Consider the following 27,159-nt stretch of genomic DNA (forward strand, 5'->3'; position numbering starts at 1 on the left):
TGACCGGTGCGTAGTCGAAACAACGTAGCTTCGCTGCGTCTTGGTGGGACTGATGGTAATTTCACCTCCAGATTTGGTCGGAAGATTTTGTAATGGCTTCCTGTTTCTGAATCGAGATATTCCCGGTTCCAAATAGCTTTGCATTTATGTAAAGCGATTTTCTTTGTATCGTCTATAGGGGTGTCATGAATTGTGATGGCACGGTGTGACGATGTCGCCTCCTTGGCCAGACGATCGGCTACTTCATTGCCGGGAATTCCAGCGTGGCCCGGAATCCATATGAGCGTGATTGATTTTCCTTCACTCGTCAGCCTGTTGAGAACATTAACGATAAAAGGCCCATCTGTTCGATAATTGGCTATACAGTCCAGCGCACTGAGGCAATCGTTGAGAACAACAGCTCGGCTAACGTTATTCGTTTCGATCCAATGAAGAGCGGATAATATGGCATATGATTCTACTGAGAATGACGACAGAGCTCCTTGGCATTTGTGGGATATTGTTATATTCCGATCCTTTACGAATATCGCATAACCAGTGGCATCTGTGGTCTTCGATCCATCTGTGAAAACATGTAAATGGTTTGGGTATGAGCCCATTAGTTCAGTATAGGCTACGTCCACAATGTATCGGAATGAGTGTCGATTGATAATTCGTGATAATGACAAATCAACCTGTAAATCACCGATTGTCCAAGGCGCTGCTCGAACGAGTTCCTAGCCGTGAATACACTGGTCGTCGAGTGGGTTCGATCTTGTTAAGAAGTTGAACGTACAATATCTGTTTCTCAATAGGCAGTATGTGTCTTCCCACGATGTCTGGAGTAACTCAGAGTTTGGGTGATTCGACTTAGTTAAAGTTTCATATCGGTATTTCAAACAAAGAAACATGTGTCTTATGTGTATTGGCATCTCGTTGCACGACGCTTCTATCGAACATATCGGAGTGCTTTTCATCGCACCACAGCACACCCGTAATGCCTTATTAGTGATTACCGTGATTTTCTTCAGGTACGTCACAGGCGCGAAGAAATACGCCTACATTCCATAATCAATCACGGATTTTACTAGAGTTCTGTATAAAGTTAGAACTACATGTTTCGAAGCCCCCCATTTCGCTCCAGACATCAGTTTCAGGAAATTTATCCGTTTTTCGCACTTTTGAGCTATGTAATCAATATGATACTTACAGTTTAGTCTTTTGTCAAATATTATTCCAAGGTATTTGTAAGTATCCGCAAAAGTTATCACGTGATCTCCCATACGTAGATTGGGGAGAATTACTTCCCGTTTCCGGGTGAAAAGCATTGCCACAGTTTTTTGACTTGCGATTTCAAATCCCCAATTCCTACACCATTGGTGTACTGATTCTAGAGCAGGGGTTCTCAAAGGGTGGGCCATGGCCCACTGGTGGGCCACAGAGCATTTTGAGGGGGGCCACAGAGCTATTTAGAAAATTTCTGAATTAATGTAAGTTTAGTTATATTTTATATGTTATTCGCTAAAAATATATTCGTATTATCTAATTATACGTTGGCTACATAGCTACAAAGATTTCATCCGACTCTGATTATATGTAGTGGCACGTATGAAGTCAGCATGTACAAATCGAAAACGTTAGGGAGAAACGGTGGCTTTTTCTACTGGCTATGACAACCTGCGGTTAACAGCAACTAAAATAATTTCAAGCGTATAATAACTGGAAGATAATGCTGAAGTAACCAAGTATTACGGCAGCGTCATATGCCGTATGCTGTTGAAAGGGGTATGCAATGAACTCGCAATGAAGTAAAATTGATGTACAGATTTACTGTACTTCGGCAGGCCGTATTATTGTAAGCTAAATTAGCCATAATTGCAAACTATTAGCAACTTCTGGCGAAGGTATACCGCACCACCTCGACAAATCTTAATGGATCGAGGATTTATCGGAGCGTATTAATCGTTGAAGTCGGTTTAAAATGTCCGGCCTGGAAATCATTGTACATAATGAAAGAGTCACAGGAATTGATTGTATCATTGGCTTGAATATTCTGACATCGCAACTTCAGTTGTTTTGGTACAAGGCATACAAAGTACATAATGCATATTGAAAAATCTTTCTTCACTTCTCTGTAGTACCCCATCCACCAATGAATTGTTCGATGCTGTCCCAGAACGATTATAATATTCCCCACAATAGTATTACTAAAGTCCCAATCACAAAGTGCGGGATGGGACGTTGATGGGACGCGGATGGGACGCGAATCGCGAGCAGCGGACGAAAATAATCTACTGAGGAGCTATAGCTTATAATCTACCAGGGCCGTAACTACCGCACCCACACCCCCAATTGCGGAACTCGAAGGGGCGCAAGATTATGTCGTTGGTCGTTTGTTGGAGGATATTTATTCAACTTGGATTTTTTTTTCGCGCTTCTCGCGATGTCATATCCTGGGAAATCGAGATTTAAATATCATCAGTTAGAGAATAATGCGCATATTTGAGAGAAATAGGCATATCGGCGCTGTCCATGACCACGCATTAAACAGGATTATGACTTTAAGATATCAGGTGGGCCACAGCACATTTTTAAACCGGGAAATGGGCCACGGCCAAGAAAGGGCTGAGAACCCCTGTTCTAGAGATACCTGTATCTCAGAAGCGATAGCTTCAATGTTCAGGTCACTTTGCCATAATGCAATGTCGTCGGCGTATAATCGGCAGTGTGAAGTCAGTGGCGGGGAGGTCGTTAATCATTACCGCGAAGAGTAAAGTACTGAGGACGCTTCCCTGGGCGATTCCGTTTTCCGTAATAAACGATTCTGATAGTGTAGTACCGAGCCTTACGTGAAACGACCTGTCAGTGAGAAACTGGTTCAACCAATTCAAGATCTTACCTCGGACTCCTAATAGAAAAAGTTTGTGAATAACTGCTTGTCGCCAAACCGTGTCGTAGGCTTTCTTAATGTCGATGAACACTGCGATTGTGGAACGTCCGTTGTGAATTGCTTTGTAGACTTCATCATGCAGAGCGAGTACATGATCGAGACACCTCCGACCACGTCGAAATCCACATTGAGAGGTATGAAGTAAATCGTTGGTTTCCAAAAACCAAGATAGACGATGAGCGATCATAGATTCCATGACTTTACTGAAATGACTCGTTAGGGCGATTGGGCGGTATGAATTTGTAAGGGATGGGTCTTTATTTCCCTTCAATATAGGAACAACTGTGGATTGTTTCAAGTCCGAGGGACTTGTCCAGAGTTCCAAGACTGGTTTATAATGTCTAACATGCCTGTCAAGCCAGATGTCGGCAAGTGCTTAAACATAGTATAGTTGATCATATCATTGCCAGGAGAATAGCTTTTTTTGGATTTGATGGCTTTAGTTAACTCATTTATCGTGAAAGGACAGTCTAATTGGTGGTTGCTATTGTCGTTGATTAAATGTCCAATGGTTAGCTGTTGTCTCCTAAGTCTGAGTTCCTCTGAAAGTTGAGAGTTACTACTAACGCTTTCGAAAGCTTGGGCTATTGCATCTACTTTTTCCTTCTCTGACTTTACAGTACTTGTACCCACCTGTAGATCAGGGATTGCACCAGTTGTTCGTTTTCCGGATATGGATCGTGCAATATTCCAGACCTGCCGGAGGTTCGCCTTATTGCCGAGTGATTCACAGAACGCTTTCCATGATGACTTTTTTGCTTTCAATATTGTTCTCCGACAGAGTGAGCGAAGACGTTTGAACTCAATAATATGTTTGACGCCGAAAGTACGTTTCATCTTGAGGAAAGCAGCTTTCTTCCATCTGACGGCCCGATCGCATTCTTCATTCCACCAGGGAACTGGGTTCTTTTTATGATTACGTTTCATTGGTATAGATATACTAGCCGCCTGGAATATTTTCTGTGTTAAGTTATCACAAGCCTCATTAATGTTCGCCGACTTATATGCAGTGTGAAGTTGAGCCGAGCCAAAAATCGGCAGCACACTACAAGATGATACAGACGAACTAAAAACGAGCTTGAACGATGATGGGAGAGCGCTAGCGTGGTAGTCGTCCGTAATATGACAAAAAGACCGCAAAAGACTCTGATCTTGCTGAAATGACCATGCTTGCGCCAATGTTTTGGATATAACAAGAACAAGCATACGTCTAACTTGATAAATAAAGTCGTTGTAGGAAATATTGGCTGCGTGTTATAAGTATGAAAACCAAACAATGTCATAATCTAAATTTACTTTTCTTTCATCCTTACCAACTGAAAGTAGCTTGTAAAAGTTTGTCGAATGTTCCCTACTACTAGACATAGTGGGGTAGAATTCGGCGATAGCCATTGGGGGTGGTATCTGCAAGCGTGGAACGATCTGGCAGTCACTAATCTTGGTATTGGAGATGAGATGCAGTGGAATGAGGCGGTGGGCATGGTAGTTACTATGATGATTGAAATCATAGCAGTATAAGACTCTCAACGCCGCATTTCCTTTCCGCATATAAAGTCAAGAGTTTTATATCGTAATCGGACTACAGTCGTGATCATATATATTGCACTTGATCATCTCCATTTCAGACGCGTCCCTCAAAACTATATCTAGTGCATTTCCATTTATTGATTCCGCAACAAATTATAACTCCCATCAACTTCCGTCGATGACCATCCATTTTTTAATCGTGGCATATCGTATTCTCAAAATCCAAAGTGTCAAAGCGCGCAACGCTACTAGTTAAAGAAAGAAGCTTTTGCAGGTAAAAATTTTGGATTCGCCAAAATAGCCTTGTCGATGGGTAAACGGAGATGTAGTGATGACTAAATCTAATAATTTTTCTTCTACAGATAGGAATTGCGTAAAATTTGTTTTTTATCAGTTTTTAGACAACTCCACAATTTTATGGGGTTAACAGTAAAGTCTAACAAATTATTTTATAGTAAATTGAAAGTTTCAAACTCTTGTGCGTCCACATCTACCTTGAAATTGAGCCAAATTTGTTGTGCAGCATTTTTAGGTAACCTAACAATCCATACAGTGAGTTCCCGGAATCCGGAGAAACGTTATTTTTGAACAATCCTACTGTGGGGGCATTGTCCGCAATCATTTGCAGCATGTGAAGAGACAGGCATGTGACATGGTGTAATCGTGCTTTAACATAATTATTAGCTACCCGCTTGTACATGCAGTCGCATTGATGAAGAGCTACGGGTACGGATTCAAAAACCTATAGTACAGTTCGGATATTATCAATTTAGGATGCTCTTGAATTATAGCATCAACCATCTAATATTTCTTGATCGATGGTGGGATATAGGCGATTCCATTGACAAAATTCGTTTGTTCTTCGAAAGTATAGATAAATTGGATTAGCATAGAGCCATATACAAACATTACTCAATTGCGGTCCACTTATGATGAAATAAAACTGGTATCGCAATAGGGGGCAACATTGGGCGTGCATCGATCTCAAACATTCTCTTGAACCATCCAATTCACTATACTTCGGTCTATTATGATTCGTGTGATAGGTAGAAACGATGCCTGCACCACACATTGTTGCGTGAACGAATACCAGACAACATTACACTCTCAATTTACTTAATCGTCATCATTCCAAACTGAAAGTAGCCTGTAAATATTTGTCAAATGTTTGCTACCGTGGGATAGAGTCCGATTATTGCTATAACCATAGCATAGATAGACAGTAGTAGCTTGAAGTCTGAAAATAATCTAACGCTCCATTATTTCAGTATTGAAGACAAGGTAGGACACATGTAAGCGAGTCAAGTGTCTGTTGATTTACTAAACGATTGCGAACGCCACGCGAGCTATAATCGGGATATCCTTTTATTCAGGGTTTACGAAGCCTAGAAAGCGTGAACTCGCAATGACGTTCCGGTAAAATATCATTGCTGAATAATTGCACTGAAGCAATGTGACCCGTCGTCTAATATATTGATTTCAAACAAGAACAGATATATACATCTGCTGGGGCATTCTTATCATTGCATATAGCACAGGCTACATCATCATCTGAAATAAAACATGTTGAATTCAGAAAAACGTAGCAAGTACCAGTTACTATGAATACGTTCTTGTGGTTTATTACTGGAGTTATATTATTCGCGAATTCAATTACCGCGTTGCCCCACGATGGTAATCAATTTCCCACCACCGAAGAGGTCATAGAGAGACTTTCTGAGTTGGAGCAGAGACTCTCCGATTTGGAATACCGCCTGAATTTGAAGATACTACAACACACAGGTAATCGTTTTAAGTCTTCACAACTTTAATAATTGTGTGTTTTCTTTCTTTCATCCATGAAATTCCATGTTTTCGAGATTATAATAATATTCATAGTCAACAGCTCTAATATTCGATCTATGCACGATACGATGCAGACGACACAATGCGATGTAACGACCAGATAGGGGGATATCGAAACTACCAAGTACAGTCTCGCAATCTTACAACCACCTCGGTCTAATTCCCGATCTTTCATACCTTCTCTTTTTTGTATTAATAATATTACTATTAATACGGTAAAAGTAGTAGTGGCGCTTATCTCTCATAAGGGCCTGGTGAGCCTCGATCCGTAATCATCTTCTGGTATAAGTTACTTCGAAATATAAGTCATCTTCGGCTATATACGGATCAAAAATTAAAGGAGTCTGTGAGATGATATCACGAATTCGTCCACAGGGTCTTCTTCATATGTAAGATTGCTGTATTTACTGATTCCTTTCATTTACTTTCCCTAGTCATTTTTCACCGGGTACTACTGTGACGTAAGAGGAGTAGGTAGGGCTGTGTTTAAAACAAAAATCAATTTAAAATTGACTTGTTTGAGTCATGTGCTTTGATGTTTTTTCTTTTTTTTCCTATGCAATAACGACGCGCATATTCAATTGCGACGTCATAATGGATTGATATCCACAATTTAAAATATAGGGTAAATATAGGCCCGTTGACGAAATAGGCTTTCAATCTCTGTCACGATCATAAAATAGCTTTAACCAGGCTTGGGCTTCATCGTCTTGCAGCATTTTTACGGTCAGTGGTCATCATTATCAGAACATTTACTTCGTACCAATGATCTCTATTTACGAAAAGTAGTGAGGAGAAGCAATTTTGTTGCACCCGGTCATATTGCAAAACGCCATCCCAGTTACTAAGCACATTTCACACCCGAAGGGTAAATTGTCCAAAAGTGATATCTGCTGGATATGAACTAAGTTTGGTTGAGTATAATTTCACGGCGATCACCACTAGACTATCGCAAAGATTTGACGCTGCAAGCTGTTTTGAGAATATCAGTGCCGACCGATTCACACATTCATATTTCGCGAATGCGACATGACAATAATAATTCATACGCTTTGGAGTAATAACTGAGTAATAAGGTCTTTCAAATTCTGCGTGAATCTCGCACGATCAAGTATTTAGTATGTTCGCTTTTTGTTTATGTATGTATATGTATATTGGCGATTGTGGTGCTTATAACTAGAGCCCGATCGATTATCGGTTCGCCGATAATATCGAGTCGATATCACACTGAGAAATAATTATTGGTATCGGTCATTGATGGTGAAAAAGTATCGGCAATATTTGTGACGTCACAACATGGTGGTAGTAAGTCAGAAACCTACAATCCTTGACCTCTAGACTGGTAAGATTGCTGTATTTCATATAGCTTCCACTTTCAAGGTGTCCAGATGCAGCCTTCCTAGTTTATTTCATGTTCGAATATGACAATGGCTGTAAAGCTGTTGATATGAATGCTCTGCAGTTTTGAAAATGCGCTTTTGAGGTAGATTCTACCTTATTTGATTATCGGCTGAATATATCGGTGTTATCGGTGAAGGTGTTAGATATTGGTTTTATCGGTATCGGCCCAAAAATCCGATATCGCTCGGGCTCCACTTATAACAGCTACGGCTTTGTGCACCAGACCAAGGTGTTATAGGAATGTACACATAGGAATGCATTATAGTTGCCTCTTGGTTAGGAAATCAATCACTGGTAAAGTGGTGTAGTCGTAAGTAGTAGTATAGATCGCTCTGGGGGTGGCAGGGGTTCTTATGGGCGGGGTGGCATGCTAACGAGAAACCGGGGGTGGCATGCTAACGTTTTCGTCTTATGGCGGGGGTGGCATGCTAACGTTTTCGTCTTATGGTGGGGGTGGCATGCTAACGTTTTCGTCTTATGGCGGGGGTGTCATGCTAACGTTTTCGTCTTATGGGTGCGGTCGCATGATAACGCGAAACTCGTGGTGACATGCTAACGTTTTCGTCTTATGGGTGCAGTCGCATGATAACGCGAAACTCGTGGTGACATGCTAATGTTTTTGGTATACGTGCGGCGACATGCTAACGACGATAAATGTGTCTGTCGTGTATTCTTACGGTATCTGTGGTGATTCACCATGTGTTCTTATGGGTGCGGTCGTGATTCGCACTTTCAGACATCTCTCGCGTGGTGTTGAATATGTACGAGTCACCAACAATAACCGCGCGGACGGAAACGTGGCTTGTTGCGAGGATTAAGCAGTGCGACCTATATTTCGAATGACCTGTGCGCTGAATTGTTGTCCGTACAGTTTTGTGCTACTATCGTATCGATTATTACACTAATCCAGTCGGTGCTATTACATTCAGCAGTATTCAGTATTCAGCAGCGACACGAAAAGCGAGCAACAAATAACCGCGCTCGTAAATTAACACTTCAAAAAGTGTAAAATAGATTGCAAATCCCGCGATCGCTAACAAGATAATGTCTCGAACATAACCATTTTTTAGTGACTTGGTGTTAAAGACATACCGATCGCTCACAAGGTAATATTGTCACAATAAGTTTGTCACAGAACCGGCGCAGACGGTGAGTCGTAAACCAACAATTTGACACTTTCTGGTGGTCGCTATATGTTTTGACACTTCGAACAGCGGCTGACTTTAGTTGCGCGATAAGAATTATGAGAATATTCAATCAATGTATCAATTTGCCAACTCGAAATGAAACTTACTACACAGCTCAAGTTGATTCGTATCTGAATGTGTTAATTCGGTACAATTCTAATTATTTCGAGAAATCTTTTCGTGATCTTTTGATTCGACCATAACCCGAATATTACTGACACCGACTTTCAGCCACATTGAATTATTCGCACACCCGCGCCGCTGTTTTCACAACTATAACTCTACAAGAATCAAGAATCACAAGTATGTGCATTATACAGTTATTGTCTTTATCAACATGAAATCAAACTCTTAACAAAAACACGCATCTTATCACTCGTCAACTCTATCATGAAAACCCTCGAGTCCTTATCATCAAAACTGTTATAGCGCGGCGTCGGAATCCATTCGTGGGATGTACTAAAGGTAAATCCAAATAATCCAGAATGAAATATTTGGACTTTGACATTGTGTGAATTGGAATATGTTTAACAAACATGACTACCAACTTTCAACCAGTCACATTTCGAGATTATACGCATATTGATTTGAAACAAGTAATGAAACATTACAACTCTATTCGCGACCTGTCTTTACGTTTGTCAAAGAGAGTTTCAGAAATATTATCACCATGACATCTCAACATTTTAACATCTTGCCACCAACAAAAGAGTAAAATACAAAAAACCTTGTCAAGTCAATCCGCTTGTAACTCACCGAACCAAAGCAAAAAGTGTCCATACGAAAAGTAGACAAGACTACGCAAGTAATCACTAACCCACAAACATCAAGTTCGGTTTTAGGCATATACCACCAACTCGTCTTTTTTGTTCAACTGTAAAAGTCGTTACTAGGCCGCAAGACCAAGAAATTACTATGCGGTATATTTTGTAAGACAAAAGTAATTACTTCTCGGTGTCGGCGACTTGAGATTAACATAATATATTTGAGTATACGACATTTGAAAGTATGACCATCGTAGTTTCTTACAATCGACCGCAGGTGTTATATCGAAAATTATCGTGATGTAAACATAAGGATTGTCACATCGATTTAACATATGAGATTTTGTAATGTTCTATCATGACTTGATTATTAAATTATGACATTATTAGACCAGAGTTGTGTTGAAGGTTATTTTGACATCAACAAACTTTTCAGTGCCATTGTTATTAACACATCGAGTTGTAAAACTATGCGTGTCTGAAATGTTCTTGAATGGAAAATTATTCCACCTTGGTACATATCACCCTGCGTATCGCGGATATCAGAAAATATTTTACAAATGTAATTGTCTCCACTAACCAAGACTAAAGATGAAACAACAATTTCCTTTGTTAAACAATAACCGGTACAATACTTTATCATCGTAATCGGCAGTGAGAATTGAAACACTTTCGCACATTATCCAGCGTCAAGATATCACACTAGGTGAATTGACATACCGCCGCTTGATTAATACCTAATCCATTCGCACCATTTCACATACTTTGATCATTACAAAAGTAAACTGGAATATGTTTGCTAGATGCATTCAATTCAGTTACAAATGTCTGTTACACAACAATCGTAATATCGAGGAAGTACTTGCTACACTGTAATTCACTTAACGTGTTTTGTATTGTTGTTCATTTGTAGTATTGATTGTTTTTGAACCCCCAAATAATAATTCCCGACATGAGACCAAACCACCGAAAGTCGTTATACCACCACAACGAAACAATTTGTACGATGTTTGCCAAATGTATCCTCTAGTTAGGTGTACTAGAATTATTTGTCTAACACATACACCGACAATGCAACCGAAAATTTTTCCGTTATCATTCGCTAAAGTAAATGTCATCACAATACTCATCAAGCTGTCATCTGTAAATCAAGATTACATCCAACTTGTAACTGTATCGTTTAACTACCGGGCTGCATCAGTTTGCTATTTTTGTCATTTAGTGACTGCTGAACATACCGAACGATACACAGTCACTTCGAAATACTCCGTTGATCGTAATTTCCATCATCATAATAATCGAAGTACAATTGTTTCGAATCGCTGGAGTGGTTGAGCTTTACATCATCAGACTGCCATCTGTACATCAAGAATACATCCGAGTTGTAACTGTGTCGTTTACCTAACCGAGTTGTATGCACCGTTTGATATTTAGCGATTGCTGAACATACCACCTCGAAATACTGCGTTGATCTCAATTCCTTTGTCGTGACAATCGAAGTACATTTGTTTCGATTTCATAAAAACCAACTTTTCTATGACATGATAAATTTTTGAAAAGTTATGCTTAGAAGATTGGTGCATCTCGCGAAAAACTAATATACCACTCATATTGATACTGTTACTCCATTGACCGGTATTTTCAAACGAGTCGATTTTCAACTGAGCAAAATTTATTACTTGAGTTGTCCCGCTTACTATATTTAAATGTAAACTCACCCGTCTTTCAACAACAAAGACATGGATAAAAAGTACACAAGCAAACACAACAAGTTTTACTTTTGTTGGACACCAATTATTATTCCACGCATCTCATTTCATACTAAGTGTATATGAAAGATATTCATGGCACACGAAAATATTCGATATTCCATGCTACGAACATACACAATGATTGGTGACGCTTTCACACTATTTCGATTTAGTGTAACAAAAACAACAACAACAATTTTCGCTGTCTTGACTTATGAAAACAACAGACGAACCTTCATTCAATATTTTGTTTTTGTCAACTAGTTACTTTTTCATGAGACCCCCACAACTCTTACAGACGTACGAAAGATATTTACATCACACAAAGTAATCAACTTTACTCGATGTTCTCACATTACGAAACTAAAGAATGGTTGGTTTGACTCTACAAACTGTTTCGTCACCTCAAGAACTTTATTGTCTGAATGGTTGTTCATGTGTCTTAAGAACCAAATAGTTCAACACAGCACTAGTACCAACAGAAACATCAGAGTTGTTTACACAAAAGTTTGTATGTGTACAGTATGTGAATACCATGTGTAAGTCCAGCACAATTGTGGTATCCATCCGGGTTTAGTTAACACAATTTACGACACCGAGGTCGCCTCATCTTTCGTAAGACAACAAACCAACCAAGGCTTCAGGATATGTCCATGTCATAGCAATACATCAGCTACTCCAACAACAGAGTACATACGTTTTCTAGTTACGGTGCTTACATCTTACACACAAATCAATCTACTTTGCTAACAAAAAGTGCTGAGTCATCAAGTGATTGTCCTCACAACAATACAACTAAAACATACTAACATACAAAATGATCGTTATAGTTTGCACCCCAACGATACATCGTAAAAGTATCAAGTTTCAAGAATCGAGTTATTGAAAAACGTGAAAGTGTTTCTCCTGCGTCAAGTCGTTATGTTGATGAAAGTGTATATTGTAATATCATGATCAATTTGCATTCGTTGGTCACAAACTGTCACTACTCTAAATAATTATTTTTCACTCAAACACAACAGCATACTTGTCGCCATTCGTTTTCATCAAGCACGAGTTCAAGAAACTTACTTACTACGACATGAATTGATATTTTTATGATGTGTAAATACGTAATAATTAATTTTAGTAACACTATATCAACATCATCGAGTTGTGCGAATAGATTTTCATGTGGTCTTGCGGTTTTAATCGAAGCACACATCATGGTCTAATGTAGAGTCGTCTCTATTGTACAACAACTCGGTAATCGAAATGCATGCATTAACATTTGAACAACGATCTTGTTTCGTCGCACCAAAAACATGTTCACTGTCACAATACTCTGCACAAGACGTGGAAATCCTTTTCACCCTCATAATAGTATACCAACGACCACCGACGACAACGTTTAACAATACCAACGACACTGGAAACACTGAACCCACGACACTTACCCGAGTAAAAACACATTTTCCTTTGGCTACATGGCGCTTACCAGAGTAAAAAATATCATTATCACCTGGAGATCCACCGTTACCCGAGCAACAAAACCATTTTCCTTTGGAGATCTATCGTTTACCCAGTGTAACAATACATTTTCACATGGCGATCCATCGTTTACCCAAAGTAACAAAACCATTTTCACTTGCAAATATATTTTTCCCTGGGTTACAAACCATTTTCACTTGCAAATATATTTTTTCCCTGGGTAACAAACCATTTTCACTTGCAAATATATTTTTTCCCTGGGTAACAAACCTTTTTCTCTTGGTAACAAACCTTTTTCACTTGGAAATATATTTTTTCTCTTGGTAACAAACCTTTTTCACTTGGAAATCTATTTTTCCCAGGGTAACAAACCTTTTTCACTTGCAAATATATTTTTCCCCCTGGGTAACAAACCTTTTTCGCTTGGAAATATATTTTTTCCTTGAGCAACAGACCATTTTTACTTGGAAATATATTTTTTCCTTGAGCAACAGACCATTTTTACTTGGAAATATATTTTTTCCCTGAGCAACAAACCATTTTTACTTGGAAATATATTTTTTCCCTGAGCAACAAACCATTTCACTCGGCGGGTCGTCGTTTACCTGAGTAAAAATATCATTTTCCTTTGGAGATCTGGCGTTTACCCATTGTAACAATACATTTTCACTTGGAAATCTATCTTTTCCCTGGGTAACAATACCATTTTCGTTTTGAAAACTGACAACCACACCGGTCAATTTGATATTTTTTGTATATTGTTACAACAGACAGCGACAAAATATACACCAACAACGACTCCGATACATTTGTCTAATCAAATATTCACTTGCTCTGATGCATCCCATCAAAATCATTGGTTACTCACATACAATAACAATGTGCTGTTGTACATCGACATGTATGTTTTCGGAATTGGTGAATAAAGGGGTTTCCGATATGTCAGTGATGTCCGGGTTCGTGCTTTGGATTTTCCAGAGTCAAAATGTCTGAATAAAACACCTCCTCGACTTTGGTAACTGGTTGATACACGGATAATGGTGTTCGGAAAACGGATGAATTTATGTTCCCCATCGCGCTGACAACATCGGGTTACTTGTGAGTTTCCCCGGGTCTGTTTACTATATTGTGTCTTTACTGGTCAATACATGTCGCTCCAGTCAGCTGAAACCGGATCACCAATATGAGAAAGTGTGGGGGCCGGATCCGGATATTCACTCATGACCCAACGACCGATATTCAAGTAAACATGTTACAGACCGTGTTTTGTCTCCATGAAAAATACCTATGCATACACCATCACATACAAGTAACGTCACGATTGTTCACAAGTATTCGCGTGAACGACGTATACATACAATGTGTCGGTGTACAAACATCATGGAAAACAAATTCATGTTCTCAAGTCTCATCATGCGACGACTCTGTGGGTATAGATGACTTGGAGACAGGCAAGCAGCCATATTTGGACGTAACATGGTCTTAGTTTGAACCGACTTCCACCCAACTTGTGAAAAATCAATCTCACACGAGTACAGCCCTTTCACGGATTCACACCTTGATTTTGTAAGATTGTTCGGATTCTCAGGTAGACTTGTATCGTGATCCAGACTTCGACATAATCGGATTGCGTAACTCGCTCAATCCCTCCGCGTATTGTTCGTCCTAACCTGCGAACTTTTTTGCTGAGGCCGCAGTGTTTCACATGGTATAATGTATTTGGCGATCACCATCGTTATCAATCTTTCACGCGATGAATATGTCAGATGTCGCTACTCCCACATAACGACTACAGATAAACATCGTGAGCAGTGACTCCGGATTGGAATCGTAAACAGAGACTCTCTGTGTGTGTGTGTGTGAATCTCGAGTTCGATTACGATTAGATAATGTAATCCAAGGTGTGTCTCTGTGAGTTGAAGGCTTATTTCGTGTTAATCACACCGCAAGAGGGAGCTATCTCGTAATTCTATAGGTCGTTATAAAACGCGGTTGGAAACTTTCGGTCTAGTTGATCCAGCTACGTATTGAAACGGTGCACCCACACAAACCATTGAGAAAACGTTGTCGTAACCTAACCATATCCACGAGTAAATATGGGACTACGCGTAACTGTCCATAGATTCCTTTGGCCCCACGCCGTGGTTTTACGACACAGACAAGATGCGGCAGTGGAAATATTAAAAATGAAAAACGATACCTTGGTGACATTTGATTTGGATTTTACACCTGATGAACCATACACTCGATTGGTACATTGGGAGGACAACTCTATCGTCGAGGTCAAGGGAAAAGAAATGTACAGATTTGTTGGTGTTGTGGATATTCAGCGAAAATCAGGGTATATGGTTGTATATGGTTCGCATATTTGACTGAGAATATATCGGTATGCATAATGCACTATCCGTTGTATCATGTCGTGTGTCATCTATACCCACAGAGTCGTCGCATGATGAGACTTGAGAACATGAATTTGTTTTCCATGATGTTTGTACACCGACACATTGTATGTATACGTCGTTCACGCGAATACTTGTGAACAATCGTGACGTTACTTGTATGTGATGGTGTATGCATAGGTATTTTTCATGGAGACAAAACACGGTCTGTAACATGTTTACTTGAATATCGGTCGTTGGGTCATGAGTGAATATCCGGATCCGGCCCCCACACTTTCTCATATTGGTGATCCGGTTTCAGCTGACTGGAGCGACATGTATTGACCAGTAAAGACACAATATAGTAAACAGACCCGGGGAAACTCACAAGTAACCCGATGTTGTCAGCGCGATGGGGAACATAAATTCATCCGTTTTCCGAACACCATTATCCGTGTATCAACCAGTTACCAAAGTCGAGGAGGTGTTTTATTCAGACATTTTGACTCTGGAAAATCCAAAGCACGAACCCGGACATCACTGACATATCGGAAACCCCTTTATTCACCAATTCCGAAAACATACATGTCGATGTACAACAGCACATTGTTATTGTATGTGAGTAACCAATGATTTTGATGGGATGCATCAGAGCAAGTGAATATTTGATTAGACAAATGTATCGGAGTCGTTGTTGGTGTATATTTTGTCGCTGTCTGTTGTAACAATATACAAAAAATATCAAATTGACCGGTGTGGTTGTCAGTTTTCAAAACGAAAATGGTATTGTTACCCAGGGAAAAGATAGATTTCCAAGTGAAACGGTATTGGTACTCGGGTAAACGACAGATTTCCAAGTGAAAATGTATTGTTACAATGGGTAAACGCCAGATCTCCAAAGGAAAATGATATTTTTACTCAGGTAAACGACGACCCGCCGAGTGAAATGGTTTGTTGCTCAGGGAAAAAATATATTTCCAAGTAAAAATGGTTTGTTGCTCAGGGAAAAAATATATTTCCAAGTAAAAATGGTCTGTTGCTCAAGGAAAAAATATATTTCCAAGTAAAAATGGTCTGTTGCTCAAGGAAAAAATATATTTCCAAGCGAAAAAGGTTTGTTACCCAGGGGGAAAAATATATTTGCAAGTGAAAAAGGTTTGTTACCCTGGGAAAAATAAATTTCCAAGTGAAAAAGGTTTGTTACCAAGAGAAAAAATATATTTCCAAGTGAAAAAGGTTTGTTACCAAGAGAAAAAGGTTTGTTACCCAGGGAAAAAATATATTTGCAAGTGAAAATGGTTTGTTACCCAGGGAAAAAATATATTTGCAAGTGAAAATGGTTTGTAACCCAGGGAAAAATATATTTGCAAGTGAAAATGGTTTTGTTACTTTGGGTAAACGATGGATCGCCATGTGAAAATGTATTGTTACACTGGGTAAACGATAGATCTCCAAAGGAAAATGGTTTTGTTGCTCGGGTAACGGTGGATCTCCAGGTGATAATGATATTTTTTACTCTGGTAAGCGCCATGTAGCCAAAGGAAAATGTGTTTTTACTCGGGTAAGTGTCGTGGGTTCAGTGTTTCCAGTGTCGTTGGTATTGTTAAACGTTGTCGTCGGTGGTCGTTGGTATACTATTATGAGGGTGAAAAGGATTTCCACGTCTTGTGCAGAGTATTGTGACAGTGAACATGTTTTTGGTGCGACGAAACAAGATCGTTGTTCAAATGTTAATGCATGCATTTCGATTACCGAGTTGTTGTACAATAGAGACGACTCTACATTAGACCATGATGTGTGCTTCGATTAAAACCGCAAGACCACATGAAAATCTATTCGCACAACTCGATGATGTTGATATAGTGTTACTAAAATTAATTATTACGTATTTACACATCATAAAAATATCAATTCATGTCGTAGTAAGTAAGTTTCTTGAACTCGTGCTTGATGAAAACGAATGGCGACAAGTATGCTGTTGTGTTTGAGTGAAAAATAATTATTTAGAGTAGTGACAGTTTGTGACCAACGAATGCAAATTGATCATGATATTACAATATACACTTTCATCAACATAACGACTTGACGCAGGAGAAACACTTTCACGTTTTTCAATAACTCGATTCTTGAAACTTGATACTTTTACGATGTATCGTTGGGGTGCAAACTATAACGATCATTTTGTATGTTAGTATGTTTTAGTTGTATTGTTGTGAGGACAATCACTTGATGACTCAGCACTTTTTGTTAGCAAAGTAGATTGATTTGTGTGTAAGATGTAAGCACCGTAACTAGAAAACATATGTACTCTGTTGTTGGAGTAGCTGATGTATTGCTATGACATGGACATATCCTGAAGCCTTGGTTGGTTTGTTGTCTTACGAAAGATGAGGCGACCTCGGTGTCGTAAATTGTGTTAACTAAACCCGGATGGATACCACAATTGTGCTGGACTTACACATGGTATTCACATACTGTACACATACAAACTTTTGTGTAAACAACTCTGATGTTTCTGTTGGTACTAGTGCTGTGTTGAACTATTTGGTTCTTAAGACACATGAACAACCATTCAGACAATAAAGTTCTTGAGGTGACGAAACAGTTTGTAGAGTCAAACCAACCATTCTTTAGTTTCGTAATGTGAGAACATCGAGTAAAGTTGATTACTTTGTGTGATGTAAATATCTTTCGTACGTCTGTAAGAGTTGTGGGGGTCTCATGAAAAAGTAACTAGTTGACAAAAACAAAATATTGAATGAAGGTTCGTCTGTTGTTTTCATAAGTCAAGACAGCGAAAATTGTTGTTGTTGTTTTTGTTACACTAAATCGAAATAGTGTGAAAGCGTCACCAATCATTGTGTATGTTCGTAGCATGGAATATCGAATATTTTCGTGTGCCATGAATATCTTTCATATACACTTAGTATGAAATGAGATGCGTGGAATAATAATTGGTGTCCAACAAAAGTAAAACTTGTTGTGTTTGCTTGTGTACTTTTTATCCATGTCTTTGTTGTTGAAAGACGGGTGAGTTTACATTTAAATATAGTAAGCGGGACAACTCAAGTAATAAATTTTGCTCAGTTGAAAATCGACTCGTTTGAAAATACCGGTCAATGGAGTAACAGTATCAATATGAGTGGTATATTAGTTTTTCGCGAGATGCACCAATCTTCTAAGCATAACTTTTCAAAAATTTATCATGTCATAGAAAAGTTGGTTTTTATGAAATCGAAACAAATGTACTTCGATTGTCACGACAAAGGAATTGAGATCAACGCAGTATTTCGAGGTGGTATGTTCAGCAATCGCTAAATATCAAACGGTGCATACAACTCGGTTAGGTAAACGACACAGTTACAACTCGGATGTATTCTTGATGTACAGATGGCAGTCTGATGATGTAAAGCTCAACCACTCCAGCGATTCGAAACAATTGTACTTCGATTATTATGATGATGGAAATTACGATCAACGGAGTATTTCGAAGTGACTGTGTATCGTTCGGTATGTTCAGCAGTCACTAAATGACAAAAATAGCAAACTGATGCAGCCCGGTAGTTAAACGATACAGTTACAAGTTGGATGTAATCTTGATTTACAGATGACAGCTTGATGAGTATTGTGATGACATTTACTTTAGCGAATGATAACGGAAAAATTTTCGGTTGCATTGTCGGTGTATGTGTTAGACAAATAATTCTAGTACACCTAACTATAGGATACATTTGGCAAACATCGTACAAATTGTTTCGTTGTGGTGGTATAACGACTTTCGGTGGTTTGGTCTCATGTCGGGAATTATTATTTGGGGGTTCAAAAACAATCAATACTACAAATGAACAACAATACAAAACACGTTAAGTGAATTACAGTGTAGCAAGTACTTCCTCGATATTACGATTGTTGTGTAACAGACATTTGTAACTGAATTGAATGCATCTAGCAAACATATTCCAGTTTACTTTTGTAATGATCAAAGTATGTGAAATGGTGCGAATGGATTAGGTATTAATCAAGCGGCGGTATGTCAATTCACCTAGTGTGATATCTTGACGCTGGATAATGTGCGAAAGTGTTTCAATTCTCACTGCCGATTACGATGATAAAGTATTGTACCGGTTATTGTTTAACAAAGGAAATTGTTGTTTCATCTTTAGTCTTGGTTAGTGGAGACAATTACATTTGTAAAATATTTTCTGATATCCGCGATACGCAGGGTGATATGTACCAAGGTGGAATAATTTTCCATTCAAGAACATTTCAGACACGCATAGTTTTACAACTCGATGTGTTAATAACAATGGCACTGAAAAGTTTGTTGATGTCAAAATAACCTTCAACACAACTCTGGTCTAATAATGTCATAATTTAATAATCAAGTCATGATAGAACATTACAAAATCTCATATGTTAAATCGATGTGACAATCCTTATGTTTACATCACGATAATTTTCGATATAACACCTGCGGTCGATTGTAAGAAACTACGATGGTCATACTTTCAAATGTCGTATACTCAAATATATTATGTTAATCTCAAGTCGCCGACACCGAGAAGTAATTACTTTTGTCTTACAAAATATACCGCATAGTAATTTCTTGGTCTTGCGGCCTAGTAACGACTTTTACAGTTGAACAAAAAAGACGAGTTGGTGGTATATGCCTAAAACCGAACTTGATGTTTGTGGGTTAGTGATTACTTGCGTAGTCTTGTCTACTTTTCGTATGGACACTTTTTGCTTTGGTTCGGTGAGTTACAAGCGGATTGACTTGACAAGGTTTTTTGTATTTTACTCTTTTGTTGGTGGCAAGATGTTAAAATGTTGAGATGTCATGGTGATAATATTTCTGAAACTCTCTTTGACAAACGTAAAGACAGGTCGCGAATAGAGTTGTAATGTTTCATTACTTGTTTCAAATCAATATGCGTATAATCTCGAAATGTGACTGGTTGAAAGTTGGTAGTCATGTTTGTTAAACATATTCCAATTCACACAATGTCAAAGTCCAAATATTTCATTCTGGATTATTTGGATTTACCTTTAGTACATCCCACGAATGGATTCCGACGCCGCGCTATAACAGTTTTGATGATAAGGACTCGAGGGTTTTCATGATAGAGTTGACGAGTGATAAGATGCGTGTTTTTGTTAAGAGTTTGATTTCATGTTGATAAAGACAATAACTGTATAATGCACATACTTGTGATTCTTGATTCTTGTAGAGTTATAGTTGTGAAAACAGCGGCGCGGGTGTGCGAATAATTCAATGTGGCTGAAAGTCGGTGTCAGTAATATTCGGGTTATGGTCGAATCAAAAGATCACGAAAAGATTTCTCGAAATAATTAGAATTGTACCGAATTAACACATTCAGATACGAATCAACTTGAGCTGTGTAGTAAGTTTCATTTCGAGTTGGCAAATTGATACATTGATTGAATATTCTCATAATTCTTATCGCGCAACTAAAGTCAGCCGCTGTTCGAAGTGTCAAAACATATAGCGACCACCAGAAAGTGTCAAATTGTTGGTTTACGACTCACCGTCTGCGCCGGTTCTGTGACAAACTTATTGTGACAATATTACCTTGTGAGCGATCGGTATGTCTTTAACACCAAGTCACTAAAAAATGGTTATGTTCGAGACATTATCTTGTTAGCGATCGCGGGATTTGCAATCTATTTTACACTTTTTGAAGTGTTAATTTACGAGCGCGGTTATTTGTTGCTCGCTTTTCGTGTCGCTGCTGAATACTGAATACTGCTGAATGTAATAGCACCGACTGGATTAGTGTAATAATCGATACGATAGTAGCACAAAACTGTACGGACAACAATTCAGCGCACAGGTCATTCGAAATATAGGTCGCACTGCTTAATCCTCGCAACAAGCCACGTTTCCGTCCGCGCGGTTATTGTTGGTGACTCGTACATATTCAACACCACGCGAGAGATGTCTGAAAGTGCGAATCACGACCGCACCCATAAGAACACATGGTGAATCACCACAGATACCGTAAGAATACACGACAGACACATTTATCGTCGTTAGCATGTCGCCGCACGTATACCAAAAACATTAGCATGTCACCACGAGTTTCGCGTTATCATGCGACTGCACCCATAAGACGAAAACGTTAGCATGTCACCACGAGTTTCGCGTTATCATGCGACCGCACCCATAAGACGAAAACGTTAGCATGACACCCCCGCCATAAGACGAAAACGTTAGCATGCCACCCCCACCATAAGACGAAAACGTTAGCATGCCACCCCCGCCATAAGACGAAAACGTTAGCATGCCACCCCCGGTTTCTCGTTAGCATGCCACCCCGCCCATAAGAACCCCTGCCACCCCCAGAGCGATCTATACTACTGTCGTACAATGTTTATGGGCACATGGCTTCGTAGTGTTATGTCCTTGAAATAGTTACGCTGCGAGCTATATCGAGAACATTGAAGCAAGAAATGCCCAACCGTCTTTATAAGCCACATGTTGCACAAAGGCCATCATCGGGACAGCCAATTTTATGTAAGTGTCCGTCCGGCTTGCAATGCCCAGTCTGCAGCCGCAAGAATATCGCTGTTTCCGTTCTCGATAGTCCAGTATCTGCGGGATATTGTTTGTTTTTTGGGGTATTCATGGTATTTGTCGACTACTATGGTCATTTACACCAGGCCGATATTCTTCTTATTTTCCGTAACTGCCGACTTATAGCACGGCCCACCTCTAGGCTTTTGTAAGACACCGCTGACGCGGATGAGGTGGCGAGGAGGAGTCTGCGGGATATCATGTGCGGTGTAAATTCGCTTGTAGAGATTTTGGAATAATTTGTTTCCAATTTGTTTTTCCATCTTCTGTGAGTCGGTTCTTTGATAATTATTATAGATTATGGTAGGGAAATTGGGATGCCACTGGATAATCGTTGTGTTGGAAATGTAGTAGCATCCTTGGCGAGTTTATCGGCGATACCGCCGAATTTAGCCCCGCGGTGACCTGGAATCCAAATAAATGCAATATTTATCCTAGGACTGTCAAGATATCTGCAGCAAATTAAAGTATCATCGACTATAGCGCATACATTACTGGTTTTACGAGCTTGGAGCATATAGTTAAGGCGCTCAAACTATCTGATAAAACAGCAACCCCGCAAGTATGTATGGGTCCTCGGCGCACGACAACAATTATCCAATTAGGAGTCACGTCTATACCTAGTGATTCTGCTGTCAGGATAGATATCCTGACATTAAGGGAGGATCCGTGCGAAACCTCGAAAGATTTAATATAAAAACCGACGCCACGTACCTTCCGCATAAACGTGCAATCTATCCCTGTAGCTAGCGTATATATATTCTCCACTAGTTTGTTTGATGATTTCCGGGTGATATGAGTTCTTCCTATGTCTATAGTACATCCGTGCTTTTAGCAAGGCGCCACGGCGGATGGTCCTATTTTCTTGATGTAGAGATCTACGAGCCCGTTTCTGGTAATTATATTAAACGTAATAACATTCGCAGAATCTGTCAAGATTTCTTGCCAGGCTTCTTCGACCAGGGCTGCACATTTTTTTTTTTTTTGCAAGAGGATTGATGCGTGGAAATTCATGCATGCATGGTAATGTTGTAAATGTATTGGAGCTTCGCAACACGTGCGGTGTCGTAGCCATAGCTTCCGTGCACATCCGAGAGCTGTATTTTGTATCTTCTGGATAGTCTGCGCCACGGACTTCGTGGACATGAATATGCTTCGAAACCATACTCTATAATTGGACGTATTAGAGCTCTATACAGTGACAGTAGACATGCCGTTGAGGCCCCCACGTCGGTCCGCGTAGTACTCGCAGTGTTGGGATGACTCGAGTCATGACTTCACTCGAGTCAAACTCGAGTCACCTTTTTCTTATGACTTGACTCGACTCGAGTCACTTTGCTAAAATGACTTGACTTGACTTGACTCGGCGTATCGAAAATGTGGATTGACTCGTGACTCGGAGCAAAATCCACGAGTCAATTTCGAGTCATCAAGCAATCGATGTCGATAAAATTCATTGTATCTTGGATATGTTCGAATTGTACGCGAAACCCTGGTGTAACCCATGAGAGCCCATGATCGTGCGTTTTACTCAGCCTCCATTGTTCTCTCACAAATAAATTGATCGCAAACGAAGTGATCGGAGCTCACAGCTTACGTTGTCGTAAAGTAGTACGGTAAAGGAATTTATTAGCAAAATGTCTATTTCTGTTCTCTGTTCCTAACTTAACCAAACCTCTTGTTTAATTGAAATTGAACGCATATATAGGTATATAGTCCTCAATCATCGGAGCAGGCTGGAATTGTATCATATCAATTTGTAAATCGATAATATACTGCATCTTATCAATTCGTTGTATATTGAGTTGTATATTAATAATGAGATAATTGTGTACATACTTTCGAAAAGCATGTGGTATAAGCCTATGAAAGATTTGTATATGATATATTCGTCGTACACGATATGGCATGGTTGAAACCCTCGAAATCGTGGTCGGTTCAACAATTACAGCACGTATAGATCATTGGTATTGAATGGGTGTTCTGATGATGATTACCGCCGACCTTAATAATGTTGCATAACGACGTAGTCGTGGCTTCACGTAAATATATTTTTTGTCCGTTTACTACAATGGTCGGAAACCTATTTCGTCAAAGAAGCCATACTTACGCCACAACTCCAAATGTCGATGTCGATCCAATGTGGCGTTACAATAACATATTCGTGAAGGCGGGATAAAAACAAAACAAAAACAACAATAAATAACATGTTTTAAACAAGAATCATGCTTCAAACTTGCTTGTTTTAAATTCATTTTTGTTTTAAATGCAACCCTAGATAGTCGGATATCGAAACGACGAAGTACGGTCTAGGAATGTAACATCCGCCACGACTTAATTCACAATTTAGCACTGCACGATTTTGAAATTTCGGCTGTCTTTTGTTTTATATATGATCTTACTGACTCCTTTTATTCGCTTCCCTCATTGTTGTCCTTCACGGGGTGTTTTTCTGTGCTGTTTCGTGAAGATGCCATATAATCGCAACGTACGATGAGTAGAAGTCTAGATTACCGCTGTAACTTCGAAACGTGCTACTGCCGAGACTCTAAATGGGTTTCACGAACCGATGGCGATGGATGTACTAACAACGCCAACTTCTGAACTAATATCACAAATGCTGTGTTAACGTGATGTTTATAGATATAAACACTGATCGTTATATTAGCCGTCTTGGATCAGGATCATTTGTATTCAGATAAGTGTGCAGTGGAATGGAATGGTATCTGCTTCTTCGCCATATTCTATCATCCCGGCAAAATCAATCAAGAGGCCGCAAGATTGGCGTGCGAAAAGAGAGGCGCTACACTTGGCAACATCTACGCAAAGGAGCAATACGACAGTATTATGGATAATCTGAGACCGTATATCGCCACCAGAAATGATGGAGGAAATTCAATTGGAGTCAGGACCGGCATGAGATACGAGCCCAAGGTAAATATTATTATATTGGACTATATTAATAAATCGCTACTGAAACACAAACGCAGAAGCGTCACACCTACATATCGAATCGCCGGGCTGAACATTCGAACAATTCATAAGAGACACCGACAAAATATACCATCATTCTGAAATTGATATCACGTTAGTATTGGAAATTAGCGATTCATAAATGTCACCTTTTTAATTTGCCGGAGATTTGATGGTTTCCAATTTATCGTTACACGGTTCTCTTTTGTTCTTTGTTCCAAATGTTTTCCTGTAATCACGCATCGATGATAGAATTCATTGATGCTTGAAATCGAACATTATTTCTTTGATCTGGCGCTTGAGTTTGGTGCCACAAGGAGTGAATGTAATAATTGTGACGAAGTTTGTTTCGCAGTTTATTTTGCGATCTGACATGAAAATACATGACGCGCCTTCGATATCATTTTCTAGTCTCAAGTCGTTTACCTGCCCGATGACAGTGAGGCGCCATTCGTACATTGGAGATCGGGATATCCTAAGCCAGCATCTGACCAAACTACTGTACTACTCAACGTGTTTCCTGGAGGATCGAAATATAATGGGATGTACAACTTGAAGTCCTCGGCTGGAAGCTTTGCTATTTTATGCCAAATAAATATATAGAGCACGTGAATGCATCTATTTTTTTGATACACAATGGTATGATCACTGTAAAATTTTGTTAGTGATAATTGCGATTAAGTGAATAAAGCGATTAATTTATTTACCATTGGTGTACCGATGGACGAATTTAAGTAGAGCTACACAATTTTTTCTAAATTAGATTATAATTAGAATTTGAGCTACCCAGCTTTTTCCAAACAAGATTAAAATTGTAATTTGAGCTACGCAGTTTTTATTCTCCAAATTAGAATACAGAATTAGAATTAAAATTACTGAGTTGGCAAAACTTGAATGATTGAGAAATACAGCAAAAATCAAGTTCGGTTCATATCCAATACCAGTATATTTCGATAGGGATAAGAATGGTTAACGTCTGTACACCAAGCTTGGCTCGTTTTGCACTATACCAGGGGTCATCAACACGCGGGTTTAAGATCATGTTATTTCTTGCTGTATTTGTACTTCAATAAAATATTACTTCTTTTGTGGTAACCATGCACTTCGCCCCTGTTAATTACGGCTTTGTACCAACGGCAAGTTTTAATAACGTGGTTGCTCAACAGTGTTGCGTATGTTGTCTCGATATTGCATTCTCGTGGTCCGAGGTCTCTACGGAATTTAAAAACTGACCCGCGACGCGTTCTGATGTCGGAAAGCCTTGGGACGAGGAGAACGATTCTCTCTTTTACTGTAACTTCTTTGTTTTGAGGTATATTCATGGTGTTTATCGACTACTATGGTCATTTACACCAGGTCAACTTTCTTCGTATAAATTCCGCAGCTGCCGACTTATAACAGAGCGCAGTTCTAGGCTTTTATAAGACACCGCTAACACGGTTAAGATGGCGAGGAGGAGCCTGGATGAACCTCCAACACTCGGATAGGAATTCTGGAGTCGAACCCGGTCGGACTCGAACCCGTAACCCATTGGTGTTGCAACTGTGGATTATACCACTACTCTGTCTCGCCACGCTTTTCCAGTAACTAAAAACATCTCAGTCCAGCATGCTCTCACGGTCGGCTGCGAAATATCTTTCCACTTCATCGTTTTCTTTGGTTAGATCTGAAGCAATCATCCTCTTTTTTCTTGATGTAGTTAAGGACATGAAATGTACAAGTCTATGTTAACTATCTTTTTTCTTTGCTGCTGTTCTATTTATGAACGAAACTAGAAGGTTGCTCGCAGACTACAAGCTACTATATCATGGTTATCGTTCGTCACAATAATTACTATGACTGCACGGTGAAAGTAATGCGATGGAGGCTTGGCACTGGATTATTTCTCTGTGCGAGAGGACTATTCTTGTTAATTCGCTCCAAAATGTCACGGAAAAAGAGGCATTTTCCGGAAATCAATAAATTAGATTGCAATTAAAATTAGAGTAAAGAAACATTTAACAAATTAGATTAGATTAGAGGAAAATTTCACGAATGTGACTAGAATTAGAATTAGAGCATAGAAACATTACACAAACTAGATGAGGATTCAATTACTGGCATTTTGCTCTAATTTAGTAAAATTAGACAACTAGAATTATCTAGTTGTCCAAGTCTGCGTCAATGACAATGAAATATCTAATCATGGCATATCTTATTATCAAAATGCAAAGTGTCAAAGCACGCAAAGCTACTAGTGACAGAACGAAGCTACGTAACGATGGTTGCTATCAAAGCACGAAATGGCATTCGAATTCCACACTGTCCTATCGTGGCTATGAATGACAGGTCTATCG

At 39.3% G+C, this 27,159-nt stretch overlaps 1 protein-coding gene across 1 annotated transcript; it reads left to right on the forward strand.

The window, feature by feature from the left end:
- Nucleotides 1-5,488: 5,488 nt before the first annotated feature.
- LOC145443474 (uncharacterized) lies at nt 5,489-25,504 on the forward strand. The gene is made up of 3 exons (XM_080321441.1): nt 5,489-6,238; nt 24,549-24,784; nt 25,235-25,504. Exons 1-3 carry the CDS (start codon nt 6,058-6,060, stop codon nt 25,424-25,426), a joined length of 609 nt encoding a protein of 202 aa, XP_080177567.1. The 5' UTR covers nt 5,489-6,057; the 3' UTR covers nt 25,427-25,504.
- Nucleotides 25,505-27,159: the final 1,655 nt, after the last annotated feature.

Source organism: Botryllus schlosseri, chromosome 1 (genome assembly GCF_051294905.1).
Source record: "Botryllus schlosseri isolate E-star chromosome 1, Bs_hap1, whole genome shotgun sequence".
Taxonomy (NCBI): Eukaryota; Metazoa; Chordata; class Ascidiacea; order Stolidobranchia; family Styelidae; genus Botryllus; species Botryllus schlosseri.

Bases quoted from the DNA above. Each gene is read 5' to 3' on its own strand.
- LOC145443474 (XM_080321441.1), top strand. From the start codon at position 6,058: ATGAATACGTTCTTGTGGTTTATTACTGGAGTTATATTATTCGCGAAT. The intron at 6,239-24,548 runs GTAATCGTTTTA...ATTTGTATTCAG, and splicing joins GAAGATACTACAACACACAG to ATAAGTGTGCAGTGGAATGG. The intron at 24,785-25,234 runs GTAAATATTATT...ATCATTTTCTAG, and splicing joins GCATGAGATACGAGCCCAAG to TCTCAAGTCGTTTACCTGCC.